Raw genomic sequence first — 19,921 nt, forward strand, 5'->3', positions numbered from 1 at the left:
GTTTCATTCAGTTCAAAGATAAACAAAATATAAATCTCTAGAAGTGATAATGGAGACGTGGCGGCGGTTTGACTTTAAATACGTAGTTTTATTGTGTGTAAATGAGAAGAAATGTGACTTCACAGCTGCTGCGTGACGAACACGACTGCTGTCCTGAGCGTTAACGAGCTGCTGCGGGATGAAAACACAAACTGAACTCCTGATGTAAAGCATGACAGTCAGATTTATCCTCTCGTGGTCTGCACTCTGTAATCTCTGATCGAAGATCTCTGATCCGGAGCTGCTAAATGCGTTACAGTTGTTTAACTGGAGTCCTGCTCAGCCTGTCAGTCCAGCAACACTGGCATGCCTCAGCTCTGATTAAAGGAAATGCTTACATCACTCCGTCTCCAAGAGAAACAAGCCGCTCGCTCGGCGCAGATGGATTCATCCAATGGGTGAGGAGCTTTACAAGGGGCAGGCAGACAGGTGCGCCTGCTGAACAGAACGGGTCGCCGGGTCGCGACTGCAGCAGTGAGATGTCTGAAACAGACAAAACGTGAGGGGGGCGATGATTCGACCACAGGGGCGTTGTGACGTGAACAGTGGAAGAGTTAGCGGCTGCGTGTCGTCAACTACACATTTAAAGTAAAGTCGGTTTTTAAAAGAAAACCAGTGTTTATTGCTCATTTAGCAAAGTTTCGTTTCATGATACTTTTCATAGAACTGCAATACTCACGACATCATCAGTGCCTAAATTCTTTGCAATTAACGTCCTCCGTTATTTAGTTATTTAAATGGTTTTATTATGAAGCAGATATTTAAAGAACAAACAGAGACGCAGGAGAGAAACTGAAGAGCTTCAGTCAGAAACCACAAAAGTCCTGAGAGCCGAACTCACGGAGGCTTTTAGAAACATGCTTCTGTCTCGTCTCCTGCACAGATCTGAGTCTCGCCATCGCAACACGCTTGTTTGACGGGAGGCCGCAGAGCGTCACAGCTGCCTGCTCGGAGGACGATGCAGATGAGGGTTTGACTCGAACCGACGGGAGCAAACAGACCTTTTGATGATCCGTATCTGTGGTTTGCAGAAACTTACATGACAAACATTAACTTATTTAATTAGGAAGCTAATCAAGAAAGAAAAGCCTTCTGATTTCCTCTGAACTCGCCCTCCTCTCCTGTCCTGCAGCAGTGTGTGAAACGGACCACAGAACCACGTTCAGCCGGGTTAAATCTGCGATTTGGCTCCTGAAAATCTTAAATTCCTCTGATAGTTTAGTCTACAGAGCCCGGGGGGCAGAGGTTCACACTGATAGCAGTTTGGAGCTCAGTCAATTAGACATTTTTTATTGAAGAGTAGTTTATGCAACTTTCCCACATGTGGAGCGGGTCAGATCAGCACTCCATCACTGGCCTGTATTTATACATCACAAATTCTTTACATGCTTCATAAAAACAGTCTCGGATCAGGCAGATTACTCTTCACTGTACGTCTGAGGGGGCGAAGGCACGGTGGCAGATAAGTGCTGGACAAAAGGGCATTTAGAGTATAATTCACTAATGTTCAATAGCATTTCTGTTACACACAAACTTTTTACACCAATCAGGACACAGATACAAATCTGAAGAGCGAGAAGAAAAGCAGATCAGATGTACGTGAGAGAGTGTTTGTTCAGTCAGGACTCTGTTTCCTTTCTGTCGTCTTCCTGAAGCGTCCTGCTGATCAGCACCAACACCAACATTACATCACCTCCATCAGCTTCTCCTCCTCTGTTTAGTCTTTAACTGTCTCTGGTATGCAGTCTGACAGTCCACTGGAGCGTGAAGAATAATGTCTGCAGCAGAGCGCTGAGTTCAGTCACACAGTTTAACAGCGTCCGTCTTCCAGTTTTAGATTTGATTGTAATATTAACAAACAAACGTTCCTTCTTCATCTGTCTCGCTCTCAGTCAGACCTGGTGTCAACATCTGTACCTGAGTGATCCGATCACACCGGGACAAGATCTCAGTCTGTCAAATCACAGCTGACGTTTACCTGCGTCTGAGTGAGCACCTGTGATGTGATGTCACTTTAGCACTTTAGACACAGAAGCAGACAGGCTGGTACAGACATGCTGCCACAAACTGACACTTTTTACAAGGAGCCAAACAACTTCAGCTTCTGGTTTAATGCTGAATTTACAACAAGGACACAATGATTCAGAATCTGTCAGAGACACAGTTTCACAATATTTATAAAGTTTTATTCTAGCTAACAAGTCCTAAACTTAGGTGATTTGTTAAGGGAGTCTGGTGATGTTGAGTTAATGGTTTATTTTATGTTTTGCATTTAATGCTGAATTGACAAGAAGGCACCAGTGATTTAGATTCTGTCAGATTTTGTGTTTCACAACGTTTATAAAGTCTCTTCTTACTCAACAACACTTAAAATGAGTTGATTTGTGAAGGGAGTCTGGTGATGTGATACCTGAGTTACAATTCTTCTTGTGTCAGTGGAGTATGCAGCCCAGACCACCTCTGAATGTGGTCCGAGTGATCAGATCTCAGATACGTCCTCAGTGTGTCTTGGGTTTGTTCACACCTGTACTCAGAGCTGTCCACCTGTGATCGGATCACTCAGGATGTCGGTACCGGGTCAGAACAGCCTCTAAGTCTCACCTTTCTTTGCTACCTGCAGCCACACGACTCCACCACCATGTCCTCGTACTGCTTGTAGACGACGTTATTGGCTGAGTCGATGTACAGAATGCTGATTGGACTGAGTCGTGTCGGGACGCAGCAGGTCGGCGGCGTCGACTCCGGGTCCATGGAGTTCATCAGGGTCTGTATGATGGCGTGGTTGGTCGGCTCGAGGTGCGAGCGGATGGGGAAGTCGCAGACGCCATCGCAGTGAAAAGCCTCGTACTCCAGCGGCGCGATGATCCAGTCGTCCCAGCCCATCTCCTTGAAGTTCACATGGAGTCGTCTCCGGTGACACCGCGGCCTCGTCTGGGTCTTCACCAGCTGATGTTGGGGGAGGGACTGCGGCGGCGGCTGCAGAGTTTTTTTAGCGCCTCTTGCGGCGGGAGCTCGCCGCATCCGTCGCTGGGTGAACAGATACTCGTAGACAGTTTTGTTGTCGTGGCCCGACCGCGCTTTGATCTCGTTGTAGAAAAGGTCGCGCTTCTTGCTTTTACCGAACGCCAGGAGGAAGGCCTTTTCCTTGTTGGTCCTGCCGGGTCGGGCGAACCCCAGCAGGCGCAGGTCCAGGGGGCGGCCGCCTCTGTGCTCCAGGGCCTCCAGTTCAAAGCAAAGCTGCTGGTTCTGCTGGGTTTTGGCGCCTTTGAAGGCTTTCCAAATATCAAACACTTCCCACTTGCTGGCGAATCCGCCTCCACCCAGCAGATCCTCCAGGGTCTTCATCTGGAGCAGGACAGCCTGTTGTTTACCTGACGCACAGGTGTACAGCTTCAGGCACGGGGACGAGCCTCCTCCTCCTCCGTCAGCGGCCGACGGTCCCATCGAGACTCTGCGAGGGTCCGACAGACGCTTCCTCAGGATGCGCAGCTCGGCCCCCAGGAGTCCGTCTCGTTCCAGAGAGCTGACGTTGAAGTGATACCGCTGTCGTCTCAGCTGAGGGCCGCGCTCGTCTGTGAGAAGACACGAAGACACAAACATGAGTCCAGACTGACAGAGAGAAACATTCATGACACACATGAGTTGTGGACACATAAAGAGTTCAGGTGGTTTGAGTTTAATAAATCAGTTTTCCATCTCATGTCAATCGTTATTTGAATGATCTGATATGGATTCATATCATCCTGTCATCGATCAGTTTCTACGTCTTGTCCTGTGAATGCAGACGCACTTCTGTCTGCGCACTTCATGTTGCATTCAGGTGCTTCTCGTAAAATCAGAAACCAAATTAAACACTGACTGTAGAGAGGCTGCTGGACCTCGCACCACAAAATGTCCTAAAACCATTTCATTAACTTATTAACATCAACGTTTCTAATTCTAATAACACAACATCTAATAACTTGTACAATTTATAAAACGCAAATATCAGAATAAAATGTGTTTTTCTTTAACCACAATATCCCCAAACTGGATCACTGTCATCACCTCGGGTAATTTATAACAGGATTATAACTTGTTTTATAGTCACACACACACACACACAGTCGTCTCACACACACACGCACACAGTCGTCACACACTCACACACACACACACACACACACACACACACACACACACACACACACACACACACACACACAGTCGTCACACACACACGCAGAAACATCAGGAATGGGGCGTTTGGTGTGTGTGTAGTGTTTTCTTTGGTCGTCAGTGAGGGAAACCAGCGAACCTCCGTGTCCAAATGAGATCCAGCAATGAATTACACACACACACACACACACACACACACACACACACACACACACCAGCAGCAGCAGCACTTCTTCTCACGTCATCCCCCCGCCTCCCCATCCAGGACTTTAGCTTGCATTGAAAAGTACATTAGAACCAGACAGGGAGACCACATCGGACTGTAAACAGGCCTGTTAGTACGGACCTGCAGCGATTCACCACCGACGGACGGATAACCAGCATCTGCTGTAGAGGAAACAAACCACACACACACACACACACACACAAACACACACACACACACACACCCTGGCCCTTCTATGTGGAAGATCTGATTAAAGCTCAAACTGAGGGTTTTAAAACAGGAAGTGTTTACAGGACGTCAGTTCAGTCAGACTCTCCGTCGGCTGTAAAGTCAAAGTGAAACTACGTCGTCATCTTGTTTTTTAAAGTTACAGGTGATGAATCCCTGATTTGATTTGACTTTCAGACCTTCACGTTTTCATCAGTTTTTGATTTTAAACATTTTATTCAGCCACGTCACTGAATCAGAGCTCCGCCTCCTCCAACTTTGAAAAATGTATACATGTCGCTGTTGTAAACTGAGTGATAATGATTGACAGCTATTTGACATGATTTTCTGTCATATTTCTTGCCAGATGACAGTTTTTTTATAATCTGCTCATTTGCTGCAGAATTTGCTATGATGTGTTTTTATTGAGTATTTAGCTTCTGCACGCTTGTATTGGAAATATGTACATCGTGTCAATGAAGCCATGTCAGGAGAGAAAGAAAAGAAAGAAATTGTCTCATTGGCACTTTTAGCTGTTGGTATTTTTATATTTGTAATATCGGATCAGCGCCGCTCTGCTGCTCCTCCTGGAGTTAATGAAACAAACAGCTGCTGAGCCACAAAACAGCAGGAAATCTGAATAATAAACACGCTAAGAGATCAAGAAGAAAAGAAAAGAACAAATAGGGAATATTTATGTCATTTTTAGGTGCAGGAAATGTTTTCCAAGAGAATTAATAACTTAAAAACAAGCTTCGTACACCGACGTGTGCTGTGTAGTAACCTGACTGTTCAACATAAACTCAGTTACTGGATTCCTTATTTATTTGTCTGTCTTTAACCCGGTTGTCACGGGTCCGTTTGGGTGGATTAAACACAGTTTGTTAATCATGACCGCGCCTGTCCTTGGAGGGTGCTAAAGAAAGAAAGAAAGAAAGAAAGAAAGAAAGAGAAGGGAGGCGAGTTGAGGTGTCAGGCCATCAGTTACACCTCCAGCATGCGGAGGAGGTCACCAGCGATTTGCTGAGGACACACTAAACAAATAAAGCGCAAATTAAAAGTACATTAAGTGCTTTCAGTGTAAACCTTTAGCCGGGCTAAGAATATTAAACTGTGGTCATTTAAACATTGTTTCAAACAGTTTTACACCGTTAAGATAACATTACACAGGGCGGCCGAGCCGACCGCGGCCCAGAGGAGTGTTTATTTACCCTCCTGAGGCCGTAGATCACTGACAGACCAGATGGCTGGAAACACACACACACACACACACACACACACACACACACACACACACACACACACACACACACACACACAGGATCCAATGCTTAAAGCTCCTGGAAACATAAAGTTCATCTTAAAACTCAACTGATGTTTTTCATCAGGTGATGTTTCATTGCACAAACGATGAGCAAACAACCCAACATCTAAATATAAAGCAAGATATCTGTCTGTCTGTCTGTCTGTCTGTCTGTCTGTCTGTCTGTCTGTCGGATCCAGAACTGTTCGGGCCGATCTACTTCACACTTGGCAGGTTTGTTGCTGAGGACTTGAGGACGTGACACATTTAATCTGAGTCAGTTTTGAGCAGACAGCGGGGGGCGGGGCCTCAGGGGTCTGACTTCATGGAAGCTGAGCTCACACAAGATCTCATGGGGAAGCAGACGTAAACAACATGACGTGCTGTAGTAACGAGTCACAGTGAGAGTACAAACAAAAGCAGAACGAGTCTTTGAGAGCTGGATGTGAGACGTTAAGTGTCTGACGACAGCAGCGTGCTAGCTAACGTTAGCCTCGAAAACACTCCGTCTCACTTCAAACCATAAAACACACAAATTCAAAAATCTGTCGTGTTAAATAACTAAAACTTCTACAACAGTAAGAAGACGGACTGAGGACCTTAAAGGGATAGTTCAACATGCTGCTTAGCTTCGCATTCACAAAATATGAACATCATGAGCTGTACAACTCTGCACATCTTGATAAATGTGCACAAAACCTGCCATTTAAAATCATCACGGTGCTCTTTACACTTCAGTTCAGTCTGGATTTAACAAAGACATATTTTTGCATCATTCTTCTTCTCCAACTCTCTGCAGGAAAAGCTAACAAGCGTCTCCCCAAACTGTTGAACTGCTCCTTTAACAAACACGCTGTGGTGATATTTGGAAGCGTGACGTCTCTCTCAGCTTCCTGCAGCTTTGATGTCAGCTCCAGCACACTTATGAGTAACAGTCGTCTCTTTTCCCATCGTTCCCCTCCAGATGTCGTTTCCAGCGCCGCCCTCCTCCGCTAACCTCCAGGCTGCTGTCTGACCTGCAGTCTCTCCCTCATCAGCACCACTGACACTCTGCTGCGGATCATGTTCGCAATAATGACCCGAGAAACAATAATCAGACGGTGAGCTGCTTCAGGTGTCCACAGACTGGAGACAGGCGGTGGAGACATGATGGACCGCAGTAGAGTCCATTTATGTCCTTATGTCACAGTGATATTCCAAATGTGTGATATTTTAAAGTTAAAGGAGAACTGGAAAGGTGCTATAAGTAGAGACGTAGAGCGCCAGAGTCCATGTGACACCAAGTTATTACAAAGTGTAATTAGACATTTTTCAACTTCAGTCACAGGCGTCTGAAGAAGACGGGAAACGCTACAGGCTGGATTCAAACCTCCGGTCTGAAGCTCGGCCTGCTGCCCTCAGAACCTTCATCGAGCAGAAGGCTGGATAACAGCTCACCTGGTAGAGTTCAGGTGTCGTTCAGACTATTGAGTTTAACACCAGAAGTTCATATCCAGCCTTTAGTTTTTGTTGCGAGCTGAAGTTAGATTTTATGAAAATTAAATCTGAACCAAAAGAACTTCTCTAAACGTCCCCGTCAGGTCGTCACCAGTGAAGCAGGGACACTGAAAAGGAGCTCCTGTTAGCCTGTTAGCTCAGTTAGCCGTGCAGATACCAGGACCACCACAGGGAGTTTCAGTGATTATCATCACCTAGATAGATGGACTGCTGGGAGAAAGATGTTTTCGGGCCTGAGGCTAGCTGGCTAACATGCTAACTAACATCTCATAAACACACAAAAACCGTCAGAACTTTTTATTTCTTCACGTTCTGTTGATAGTTTTAGTCAATTTGTTGATGTTTTGAAATTCTAACATATCGCAACTTTAAAATATTTCTTGATTTAATATTTTTTATATTTAATATTTATAATATTGGCAGGGTACATATAACAAAGTTAAACGGTATAAACTGTGTTTTCCTTTAACATCAATTTGTTTGTGTAATTTATTCAGTCATAAAAATAAAAATAGTTTGATTATTCAGTTTGTTTCTCAGCCAATGAGGATCTCTGTCTTCTTCTGTAAAACTACAGACTGCTCCTTTAAGTTCTGGAGCTAAAGGAATGAGGTTTTGTTCCAACTAAGAGAATAAACGTCACATTTTCTTCATAATGAAACTCTCTTGTGTGGTTCAGAGACAGGAGCCTCGTCACACAGGTGTGTTTACCTTGTCCTCTATCCACGAAGCTGGTGATGGTGTTGGCCAGACCCGCTTCATGCAGCGCGCTGCTGTTCAGGTCCCCGGAGGACAGAGACCAGTACAGAGACAGCATGTAGTCGTGAGGAGTAACCAGCGGCTGTTTGTGGTCGCTCACTTTCGGGCTCTTGCTGCTGGCGCCCCGCTGCGCCGCCGGCGCGGCGCTCTGCTGCTGTTTGTGCGCACCGGCGGCTCTTTGCGGAGACGCGGTGCGCACCGGAGCAGCAGCACCGGCTCTAGAAGCAGCTTTCCCGGAAGGTTTCCCCGGCGAGCCTCCCCTCCCGCCTCCGACAGCTGCAGGCCCGACTCCTCTCCCCGCTGCATGTGCGCTTAAAGCGGCGGGAGCCTTCCCGTCCCCGCCGGGCAGCCAGGAGCGCGCAGCCTCTCTGCGCCCCAAACTGACCGCTCTGTCCCGGTGCTGCTGCTGCAGCTGAGCGCGGTTCACCGGCACGGCTCCGGTGCGCGGTGCCGTGGATGAGGACGCAGCTGTGATTTTACTTTTAATTACAGTCGTCTCGCCTTTGATGAGCGGCGGTCCTGCGCGGATCCGAGTAATCCTCGCCGGACTCCCCGGTGACGGTTTCCACGTCCCAGGACCGGTCACCGCCTGCCGGCCCGCAGCTGGTGCCGACCCGCCGTTTCCTTCGCCGGTCCGCCGGTGGATTTGCTCTCCCTGCCCGCCGCCTGCCGCGTGCTCCGCTGCCTCTCCAAGCCGCTGGTGGTGACGCTCGGTCGGTCGGGTTCGGCTGAGTGAGCCGAGGACGGGGTCCAGGTAAATGAGAGTCCAGCAGCTGAGCAGAAGAGAAAGACGCTTCACAACTTTCATCCTAAAGCCCTTGTGCCTTCTGCCAGGCCGTCATCGTAATAAAGCGCAGTGTGTTCAGAGTTAATTGAGCTGTTGGGTTAGAAGCAGAAGAGAGAACGGTCCGGTTCGCTCCCAGTCTCTCATCCTCTGAGCTGCTTCTGCGCTCCGCCGGCGCTGAGGAGAATGACGAGCGGCTCTCCGGTGTGCAGCGGGCTGTGGACACATGCGGGGCTGTGAGCGCAGAGATGTGGACTGAAGCTGAGCTGTATAAGATGAAGAAACAAACCCTGCAGAGCCTTATCCTCCCATCCGTCCTGTGTCAGAACCATAGTGCTGCAGAGATCCTGTCCAGAGCGCAAATCCGAGAGAAGGCTGAGACTCGCAGTAAAACGCTCCGGCTCGGTTCTGCTGGATATCTCCTAACAAACTTCTTTAAATCCCACTTTTTTTCCAAGAGAGGCAAGAATGGCGTAATGCCGCTGCCTCCGTGTGTGTTTTTTTCTTTCCTCTCTTTCCCTTCAGAGTTTGAACTCCGTCCAGTGAAAATATTTCGCTCACACACCAACCTGCAGGTGCTCCAAGAAATCCTCCAGCAAACCTGAGCGCAGGAATTGGAAACGGAATTCCAGCGCGCTGTTTTAATTACCGCGTGATGTCATGCTGTCCAAACTCATTTAACAGCAATATTTCTTGTCAAATCTTCCTCCCCTCTTTCCACCAGTGAGTCACTCAGTGCAGCTGAAACACAATGTGGCACAAAGCACACCAGCAACCCCTCAAACACACACACACACACACACACACACACACACACACACACACCAAAGAAAAAAAGAAAAACGTTGCATTATGTCATTTAAAGTTAAAAGTGAGCCGTTTATTTTCTACACTTCTACTTTTCTCCAAACAAAAAGGTGAGAGATAAATAAAGTTGTGACAGGAAAAAAATAACTTGTTTCCATAAACTGTCGAGGGAATTTTACCAAAACTTTTTGAAGTTTGCTTAAAATTGAAAACGAATGAACTCTGCTATGTAAAGCAGCATCTTCAGGAGTTACTCTCCACAGGTCAAGTTGTAATTGTTCTTGCATGTCTGATTCACAGAAAGAATTAAAACCACCTCGAGCGAGCGTACAAACGTTTTTGTGATTTTTTAAATTTTTATTTTGTCGTTTTCATACATTTGTAGTGTGATATTCTTCAAAATGCTTCATGGAAACACGTCGTCAGTAATCGTAATGACCCATACTGAGTTATCTTTACCCAGTTTTATTCATCTGTAACTCAGTCCACAAAGTTTATAAAATAAATATAATTCAACCGTTAATGGATCAAATACAAACAACACACACATTTACAAATCATACTCAGTGTTGTGATGAAAGTTAATATTTCCTCAAGGAAGAAAAAGTATGCTCCCTCAAAATAAGTTGAGAACATTAACTTAAATATTCAGAACATCCGCTTCATTAAGAGTCAGAGGCTGTTGTCATGGTAACCTCGTCTCCCAGTGGACCACATGACGTCCTCCTTCACTCCTGATGGACACCAGTCAGGATTCAGCCACTGGAGGGCGCTGTGGCGTGAATGTAAGCAATCTTTTTTTTTTTTTCATCTGTTCGGTCTTAGAAAATAAATAAACATAAATAAATAACACAGATTTTTCTTTTTTCTAGAGAAATAAATGAGAGTCTGTGAACATCCACGTTTCTCCACTTTTTTAATTTTCCTCCTTCGCTGCAGGACGAGGGGACTTGGTTTTGATTCTAAATCTCTTTGCCAGTTTAATTTATGTTGCCGCGCAGAGCGCCAGCTTGGTGTCATAAATTAAGACTATAAGCTCGAGGAATAATTAGCAGCCAGAAGAGCCGGGGTTCAGATCTGGAGATGTTGGCAGTCGATGAGGGTCTCTGGTGGTTTGTAACAGGAGCTGGTGTTCTGGTGCAGCCTTTCTCTTTATGACTCTCTCAACTTTCCTTTTTCCGTCTCGATCACTGTGCAGCTCAGAGTGAGGACGTGAATGATGAACGGAAGGTTGTGAGAGGCAGTAACGAGGCTCAGTGTGGCACCTCTATGCTGTTTGATTTAGTTTTTCTAATTTTCTAGTTGACTTATTTTATATGCAGATCATTGTGGCTGAAACAGGAACCACAAGTCAAAGCATCGACTGGGACTTTGAATGGAGTTCAAGGTCTAGCTACACAAAGGTCACGTGAAAACAAAGTGGAAGGTGGAGAGACGACTTGTTGTGCTTTAATGAGGAAAAGAAAAGGCCACAATGGTTCAGATCCTCCAGAGTGGCACTGAAGACGGAGTACCCGGGCCGGTGGACTCGGCTCCTGCGGCGTCCTGGTTTCCTGATGTTTTCCCCCTACACACATTATTTCATGGAGGCCGTTCAGTGGCAACACTTGCATTGTATTCTACCTCCAAAAATAATAATCCATATGACTGCATCAGATAACTCCTTCACCATATTCAGAGTACTTTGGAACATTTTAATTATTAATGCTGAGCAATCAATTGGCACTTTGGACCGAAACACATCTGTGACACCTGTAAAACAAATAACTTTTAACAGAAGCTGCTGACAGAGCTGCACACAGTCTGTTCCTCTTCCTCATTACAGACAGATGCACAGACAGAGATGATCAACTTCACCCTCAACAAGAAGAGCGTCTTCTGAGTGAGTTCAGCTATAAGAGAGAAAAACTACCCTCAACAACACTTCTTCACCCTGCAGACACTCACACACTGAAGGTGAGTTTGACTGGAACACAACTCAAAGTAAATTTCAGTTAGGGATGCACTGATCCACATTTTTTCACTTCTGATCCGATCCTATTCCAATACCAGAGCTCTGTTTGCTTTATTATTATCATTATTGTTATAAACTCCTCTCTACAGGTAAGTGTGATATGTATGTATGTATGTATGTCCCAAAAGGCAACTTGATGAAAGTATAAGGTCAGAAAAGGAAGTCAGAAAAACAGGTAATCCTGTTAACAATAGAAATCCCATCCTGAAAACAAATATGCAACTGTATGTGTTTCAAATTGATTGTCAATATTTATTAAAATCCAAAAAACAAAAAGTACCTGTCATGTTAATACAAATCCTTGATGCAAATCAAGTAGACACATCTAAAACACAACAGGCTGCTTCATCTGATCAGCACAGATGAAGTAAACTGGCTCTTCTTGTGTGAACTCCTGCACTTTTTTTTACTTGAAGCACCGAACTACAGAGGCCATGTGTGTCTGAGTCAACCCAGCTCACTGTGAGGCTTATCGGTGGGCAGATATCTGAAATCCAAATATCCGCAGTAAAGCTCAGCTAACTTGGTTGACACTCGGTTGTATAGTTCAGGTTGTGCAGTCTCTAATAAGTATCTCCTGGATGCTAAGCTATACCGTGGCTGCAAGTGTTCAATCAGCCAAATCCCATGTTTTCCACCACTGATAATGGTTGGTCATCGAGTATGATAAAATCGAGCAACTTCTCGGTTATCCCTTTAGCTTTCAAGTTATCTTCTGGGAGTTTACCTTGCTTTTGGAATGAAGTGATTCCTGACGACTCCCTTCGTCTTTCTGCCCCCCTCGCTAAAAATTCCTCGTGCTCTTTCACATGGTGCTTTTTAAAATGTTTAATTGCATTAGTGGTGTTGTACCTCACTAGGGAGCTTCCGCCTCTCTGAAAAAGGGCTTTACAAACATTGCATTTTGCTGTCTTCCTTTGCTTAGTTTCCAGTGAAAAATAATTCCACACAGCGGACATGTTGGCTAGCCACAGCGCTGCTCAGTGCTAGCCTGCTAACTGGCTGCAAGCTGTGGAACGGATTTCCTGGACGGGACGTGTCTCATAACTCTGTGCCTCATTGAGCCACACCCTCGTTCAGGAAATCCATTCCACAGTTTGCAGCTGGCTAGCAGACTAGCTGGCTGGAATCACTTGTGGAGTAATTTCAGTAGACAACGTTAAAGTACAGACATGCTCATGGATCGGAAATCTCTGTAGGTTGGATTGGAAATTTGAAGAGAAATTATTACCTGTACTTTCTGTCTGTTGTGTTTTCAGCTTCACTCAGAGACAAAATGGCTTCCAGATCAGAGGAGGATCTCTGCAGTCTGCACTCTGAGAAACTCAAACTCTTCTGTCTGGACCATCAGCAGCCGGTGTGTCTCGTCTGCAGAGACTCAGAACAACACACCAACCACAGATTCAGACCCATCAATGGAGCTGCACGACAACACAAGAAGAAACTTGAAGAAACTGTGAAGCCTTTAAAGAAGGAGTTAAAGGTTTTAGAAGAAGTTAAAGTGAAGTTTGATCAGGCAGCAGAATACATGAAGGTCCAGGCCCGACACACAGAGAGGCAGATTAAGGATCAGTTTAAGAAGCTGCACCAGTTTCTAGCAGAGGAAGAGGAGGCCAGGATGGCTGCACTGAGGGAGGAAGAGGAGCAGAAGAGTCAGATGATGAAGGAGAAGATGGAGGCTCTGAGCAGACAGAGAGCAGCTCTTTCACACACAGTCAGAGCCACAGAGGAGCAGCTGAGAGCTGAAGACGTCTCATTCCTGCACAACTACAAGGCTGCAGTGGAAAGAGTCCAGCAGCGCCCCCTGCTGGAGGATCCACAGCTGCCCTCAGGAGCTCTGATAGACCAGGCCAAACACCTGGGCAACCTGAGCTTCAACATCTGGAACAAGATGAAGGACATGGTCTCCTACACTCCTGTGGTTCTGGACCCAAACACTGCTCATCCAAAGCTGAGCCTGTCTGAAGATCTGAGCAGTGTGAGAGGAGGAGTGAATCAGCAGCTTCCTGATAATCCAGAGAGGTTTGTTAACCTCTACTCTGTCCTGGGCTCTGAGGGCTTTAACTCAGGGACTCACAGCTGGGAGGTCGAGGTTGGAGACAGTACATACTGGGCACTTGGTGTGTCTGCAGAGTCTGTCCAGAGGAAGGGTTACATGTGGTCTAGATTCTGGTATATTCAGTTAAACAATGGTAAATACACAGCACACTCACCATCCACTCCATCCACTAATGTCGTAGTTCAGAAGAAGCTCCAGAGGATCAGAGTGATTCTGGACTGTGACAGAGGGAAGCTGTTGTTCTCTGATCCTGACACTGACACACACATACACACCTTCACACACACTTTCACTGAGAGGATGTTTCCACACATTTATGGTGGGGTTAAACTGAAGATATTACCACTGAAGGTGTGTGTGACACTGGAACAGAGCAGGTGGAGATAAACATGACTTTTGTGTTCACTGAATTTTACCTGTGAGGTTGCACATGCTGCTCCTGCTGTAATCTTTCTTTAAAAATGCCTTTATTTTAATTTCAGCTATTATTTCATTATTTGGTTTGATTTTGTTTTGTTGTTACTTAATTTCAAATATTTGACCAAACATCAAAATGTGAATCTACAATGGATCTGTTCTTTTAGTTCATTAACATGACTAGGACATCAGAATTAAATATGCAACAATTATACATAATTTCTTCTCAGGGATTATTAAAGTTATCTGTCAATACACAAAGATCTCAGTCATTATAAATCATCAACACCAGCTTGAAACCATCAACTTTTCATCAAAGGAATAAAACAATAATGTATTTATGAATTACTGCGTGTTTGAGTGGCCAAAATCCAAGACACTTTATTTTAAAGTCTAGATTATAGTTTGCAGATATTAGAATCAAAACATGATAATGGTGGTGATTTCATATCATGTTTTTCATCAACATAATAAAATATTGTCTCTTCATGGTTGTCATGATTCATCTTATTAAGTCCATCTGTATCAGACTTAAATTCATTTTTTATTTCTGGAATGAGTGGAATAAAGTTTCTAAAAGTCTGGAAATGCATCGTGTCATTCTTCATCATTTACAGTGTGATTCTTTGTACTGACAACGCAGCAGAAGAGAACGGACAGAAACACGCTGACATGTAGGAACACGTATCAAGACGTGATGTTTGAGGAAACATGTAACATTAAGGGAACATTATTATTATTATTATTATTATTATTATTATTATTATTATTATTATTATTATCATTATTATTATTATTATTATTATTATTATTTATATGGCGGATTAACGCCAGACTCTGAAGCCAGCTTGGCCATACTGTCATTACTTCATCCCATGATGCACTGCAGCCCAAAAGTACTTTTTCCCGTAAATTAACACTGTGAAAGAAGGGGCTGTAAAACGGTGGATACGTGTTTTTAACCGTAACAACTTCCGAGACATGACTCGTTTCACTCTCATGATGTTGTCCATAAGCTCCAATAACATTTGGAAAGTCTAGAAGAGCATCACGATAAAATTATGTTATCTTCAGTCTAGTTAGCGAGGCGCCAAACCGGAAGTTGGCCGGCTAGGTCGGCGGAAGTCTCTAGTGCGCACGCTCTGTGGTCCGACCAAAGCAGAGGCTATTTGGAAAGGCTGTACGGTTTAGGCTACTACGAAAATTTGCGTAAAACCTCGACCCACTTCAATGAGGCTTGGTCTATCCATTGTCCTGAAGCCAAAAATGTTCAACCTATGGTCCGGGAAAATACCCGGAGCCTCCGTGTTGTGCGGCCCTTGGAGCGCACGAACTAGCGACGTCAGCCAAACGAGCCGGATAGTTCCGGGTTAGCGCTTAGCTAACAAGGTTGGAAACAAAATAAGACTTTTACTCTGCTAGACTTCACACTATTGTTCTGGGCGAATTGCTTTATTCTGACATTGAGTCCAGTCATCTATCGGACGTTGTGGCGTTCAAAAACACGTATCCACGGTTTTACAGACGTTTCTTACACAATGTTAGCTTATGGAAAAAGTCTTTTGGGGCCGCAGTGCATCATGGGACGTTGTAATTACACCGTGTGGCCGCTATGAAAACTAGCTTCAGAGTGTGGCGCTGTTCCCGGGAGTTTTTTGTCCTCTGCAGGACGCCGTAGTTTAGAGGTGTTTCCGCGCCGGACGCCATGTTGTTCAAACGTTCCGGTGCCCTGCAGAGTAAATAGCATCAACAGCGACCTGCTTCAAGAATCCGCGCTAAAACCACATTCAGGTAATTTGTTTCTTCCTTTGTGTTTATTCACGTGTCAGGTTACAGTCCGCCATGGCTTTAAACATGAAGGGCTTTGTTCTTTACTGTTGTTAAGGGTTGGTAATTGTGGCTAACATGCCGTAACTTGAATCTGTGTGAACAGGGACCCCGATGAAGTTAGTTTTATTTTTGACCTCCGTATTAAAGCCTCGATTCTTCCCAGTTTTAGGATGTTGGAGAGCTAATTCAGGAAGACGTTTCTGATTTGTTCATAGATTAAGATGCAGTTGCGAGGCAAATAAAATAATTATTATACGATGCCGCTGTTTCTGCCTACAAATGTTACTTTCCTGTCTACAGAATGCCCACAATGTTAAAAGAAATGTATACAAAATAAAGCAATATTAATGTGCAGCGTGTGAAAAGTAAATTAAAAAAGGAGGAGTAATGAAGAACTTTTGTAAAGTTTGGAGCCGCTGTCTTTAAGGCCATGTTCAAACCTACCAAAACAATCTGCCCCCCGTCTTCCTTGATGTCGTTTCAAGAATATTTGCTATCCATTGTAAACGACACAACACGCTGTTCATATTCCAGGCCAATGGGTGGTGCTTGAAATTCACCGAAAACGGAGGAGAAGAAACGGAGCATGTGCATAAATCTTGTTCACTGCATACAAACAGACAGTAGAAGGAGAAACCGAACACAACAAGAAGACGAAAAGTGGCTAGTCGCTTGTCCATAGTCCTTTTTTGCTTAGCGTAGTGGCAAAGGAGCAGAATTTTTTCCCTTAATAATTCTGATAAACTCAATATCTTCGGCAGCACCAACACAAGCATGTAGTCCTGTTGTTATGAGGCGTCGCGGGGTGATGGCGTCATCGATACGCAAAGTACGCAGATTCGCTGTCCACATAAGAACACGAGGACAGCTTTTCTAATTTTTCCACCCTGAGACCAGCTTTCAAAAAAGTGCGTTTACAAGATCCATGTGGAAGATCGGCCAAAATGATGCACAACATGTGCATTTACACATAAAAGTGTTTCCATGTGGACGGGCCCCAAGTCGGCAGGCTCAGGGGGGTGAACATTGTGGTCACATATACTCTGACAAATCTGTCAAAAGACACGCTAGATTTTCATTGGTTGCACCCGTGTGCCTGAGATTCAGCAGGTCAGATTTTAAATAAATGATAAAATATCATTTAGCAGTCAAAAACACAAAGCAAGTCCACAAAAGCAAAGCTGCACATATAACCTACAGTGTTTCTGTGGTGCTGACAAAATGTATAAAAATGTAAGAAATGTGTCATTTTAAAGTTTCCTTGCGTGTCTGCAAAGACACTGTATTAAAAAAATAACAAACAATGAAAGTTCTTTCTGTCTGCTGTTTTCTTTTCAGCTTCACTCAGAGACAAAATGGCTTCCAGATCAGAGGAGCATCTCTACTGTCCAGTCTGTCGAGATGTCTTCAGAGTTCCTGTTGTTCTGTCCTGTAGCCACAGCTTCTGTAAAGTCTGTCTGCAGAGCTGGTGGAGAGAGAAACAATCACAGGAGTGTCCAGTTTGTAGGACAGTGTCTTCAACGAGACAACCACCTGTTAGTCTGGTCTTAAAGAACCTGTGTGAAGCCTTCTTGTTAGAGAGAGACCAGAGAGTTTCAGATGGTCTCTGCAGTCTGCACTCTGAGAAACTCCAGCTCTTCTGTCTGGACCATCAGCAGCCGGTGTGTCTCGTCTGCAGAGACTCAGAACAACACACCAACCACACAGTCAGACCCATCAATGAAGCTGCACGACAACACAAGAAGAAACTTGAAGAAACTCTGCCGACCTTAAAGGGGGAGTTAAAGGTATTTGAACAAGTTACAGTGAAGCTCGATCAGACAGCAGAATACATGAAGGTCCAGGCCCGACACACAGAGAGGCAGATTAAGGATCAGTTTAAGAAGCTGCACCAGTTTCTAGCAGAGGAAGAGGAGGCCAGGATGGCTGCACTGAGGGGGGAAGAGGAGCAGAAGAGTCAGATGATGAAGGAGAAGATGGAGGCTCTGAGCAGAGAGATAGCAGCTCTTTCACACACAGTCAGAGCCACAGAGGAGCAGCTGAGAGCTGAAGACGTCTCATTCCTGCACAACTACAAGGCTGCAGTGGAAAGAGTCCAGCAGCGCCTCCTGCTGGAGGATCCACAGCTGCCCTCAGGAGCTCTGATAGACCAGGCCAAACACCTGGGCAACCTGAGCTTCAACATCTGGAACAAGATGAAGGACATGGTCTCCTACACTCTTGTGGTTCTGGACCCAAACACTGCTGGGCTAAAACTCATCCTGTCTGAAGATCTGAGCAGTGTGAGAGGAGGAGAGAAACAGAAGCTTCCTGATAATCCAGAGAGGTTTGTTAACCTCTACTCTGTCCTGGGCTCTGAGGGCTTTAACTCAGGGACTCACAGCTGGGAGGTCGAGGTTGGAGACAGTACCTTCTGGTCACTGGGTGTGTGTGCAGAGTCTGACCAGAGGAAGGGTTATGTATGGTCTGGATTCTGGCATGTTGAGTTATACAGTGGTAAATACACAGCATGTGCACCGTTAACTCCAGACACTGTTCTTGTAGTTCAGAAGAAGCTCCAGAGGATCAGAGTGATTCTGGACTGTGACAGAGGAAAGCTGTCGTTCTCTGACGCTGACACTAACACACACATACACACCTTCACACACACTTTCACTGAGAAGATGTTTCCGTGCATTCGCAGTGTAGATAACCTGAAGATATTACCACTGAAGGTGTGTGTGACAGTGGAACAGAGCAGGTAGAAATAAACATGACTTTTGTGTTTTTTTCTTAATGAGAAAAGCTGCTGAATTTACCTGCTGCTCCTGCTGTCATCTTTATCATCTTTATCTTAATTTCAGCTATTATTTCATTATTTGTTTTGTTTTTGTATCTTAATTTCAGATGTGACAAAACATGGATCTGTAATTTTATTTGATTAACACGACCAGGACATTGGAATTAATTATGCAACAATTACACAGTATTTCTATACACAAAGGCCTCAGTCATTATAAAAAATATGAAGCGTGAAATCATCAACTTCTGATCAAAAATGTTTGAGTGGCCAAGATCCAAGACAGGTTATTTTAAAGTCTAGATTATAGTTTGTGGATATTAGAATCAAAACATGATAATGGTGGTGATTTCATATCATGTTTTTCATCAACATAAAATATTGCCTCTTCATGGTTGTCATGATTCATCTTATTAAGTCCATCTGTATCAGACCTAATTCATTCTGTTAGTTCTGGAAAGAGTGGAATAAAGTTTCTAAAAGTCTGGAAATGCATCATATCATTCTTCATCATTTACAGTGTGATTCTCTGTACTGACGACGCAGCAGAAGAGAACGGACAGAAACACAGGCTGACATGTAGGAACACGTATCAAGACATGATGTTTGGGAAAACATGTAACAATCTGCATTATTATGATTATGATCATTATTATTATTATTATTGAGGAACAGTGCCGGGCTTTGAAGCCACTTTTCTTAGTGGCCATATTGTAATTACATCATCCCATGATGCACTGCGGCCAAAAATGACTTTTTCCCATAAGCTAACATTGTGAAAGAAGGAGCTGTAAAACGGTAAACGTGTTTTTGAGCATCACAACGTCCGATGAATGACTCGTTTAACTGTCAGAGTTTGAGCCATTCCGTCCAACAACATTTGGAAAGTCTAGAAGAGCCGCACGACTGAATTATTTTATCTTCATTCTAGTTAGCTCAGCACTAAACAGGAAGTTAACCGGCTCGGTCGGTGGGAGGCTATAAGAACCCCAAATCGCTCCTGATGAGCAGGTTGGCACCTCACATGGCAGCTTCTGCTATC

At 44.6% G+C, this 19,921-nt stretch overlaps 2 protein-coding genes across 3 annotated transcripts; one reads left to right on the forward strand and one right to left on the reverse strand.

Moving 5' to 3' along the window:
• Window positions 1-500: 500 nt before the first annotated feature.
• gdf5 (growth differentiation factor 5) lies at window positions 501-9,441 on the reverse strand. Of its 2 annotated transcripts, XM_037101527.1 has the most exons (3): window positions 8,142-9,441; window positions 2,641-3,611; window positions 501-522 (listed from the first exon to the last, which is right to left on the reverse strand). In XM_037101527.1, exons 1-2 carry the CDS (start codon window positions 8,995-8,997, stop codon window positions 2,650-2,652), a joined length of 1,818 nt encoding a protein of 605 aa, XP_036957422.1. In that variant the 5' UTR covers window positions 8,998-9,441; the 3' UTR covers window positions 501-522; window positions 2,641-2,649. The 2 variants fall into 2 exon arrangements, with proteins under 2 accessions (XP_036957422.1, XP_036957421.1); XM_037101526.1 differs by lacking the exon at window positions 501-522 and having other exon boundaries at window positions 1,309-3,611.
• Window positions 9,442-15,655: 6,214 nt separating this feature from the next.
• LOC119021593 (nuclear factor 7, brain-like) lies at window positions 15,656-19,377 on the forward strand. The gene is made up of 2 exons (XM_037101982.1): window positions 15,656-16,061; window positions 17,439-19,377. Exon 2 carries the CDS (start codon window positions 17,456-17,458, stop codon window positions 18,842-18,844), a length of 1,389 nt encoding a protein of 462 aa, XP_036957877.1. The 5' UTR covers window positions 15,656-16,061; window positions 17,439-17,455; the 3' UTR covers window positions 18,845-19,377.
• Window positions 19,378-19,921: the final 544 nt, after the last annotated feature.

Source organism: Acanthopagrus latus, chromosome 6 (genome assembly GCF_904848185.1).
Source record: "Acanthopagrus latus isolate v.2019 chromosome 6, fAcaLat1.1, whole genome shotgun sequence".
NCBI classification, from domain to species: domain Eukaryota; kingdom Metazoa; phylum Chordata; class Actinopteri; order Spariformes; family Sparidae; genus Acanthopagrus; species Acanthopagrus latus.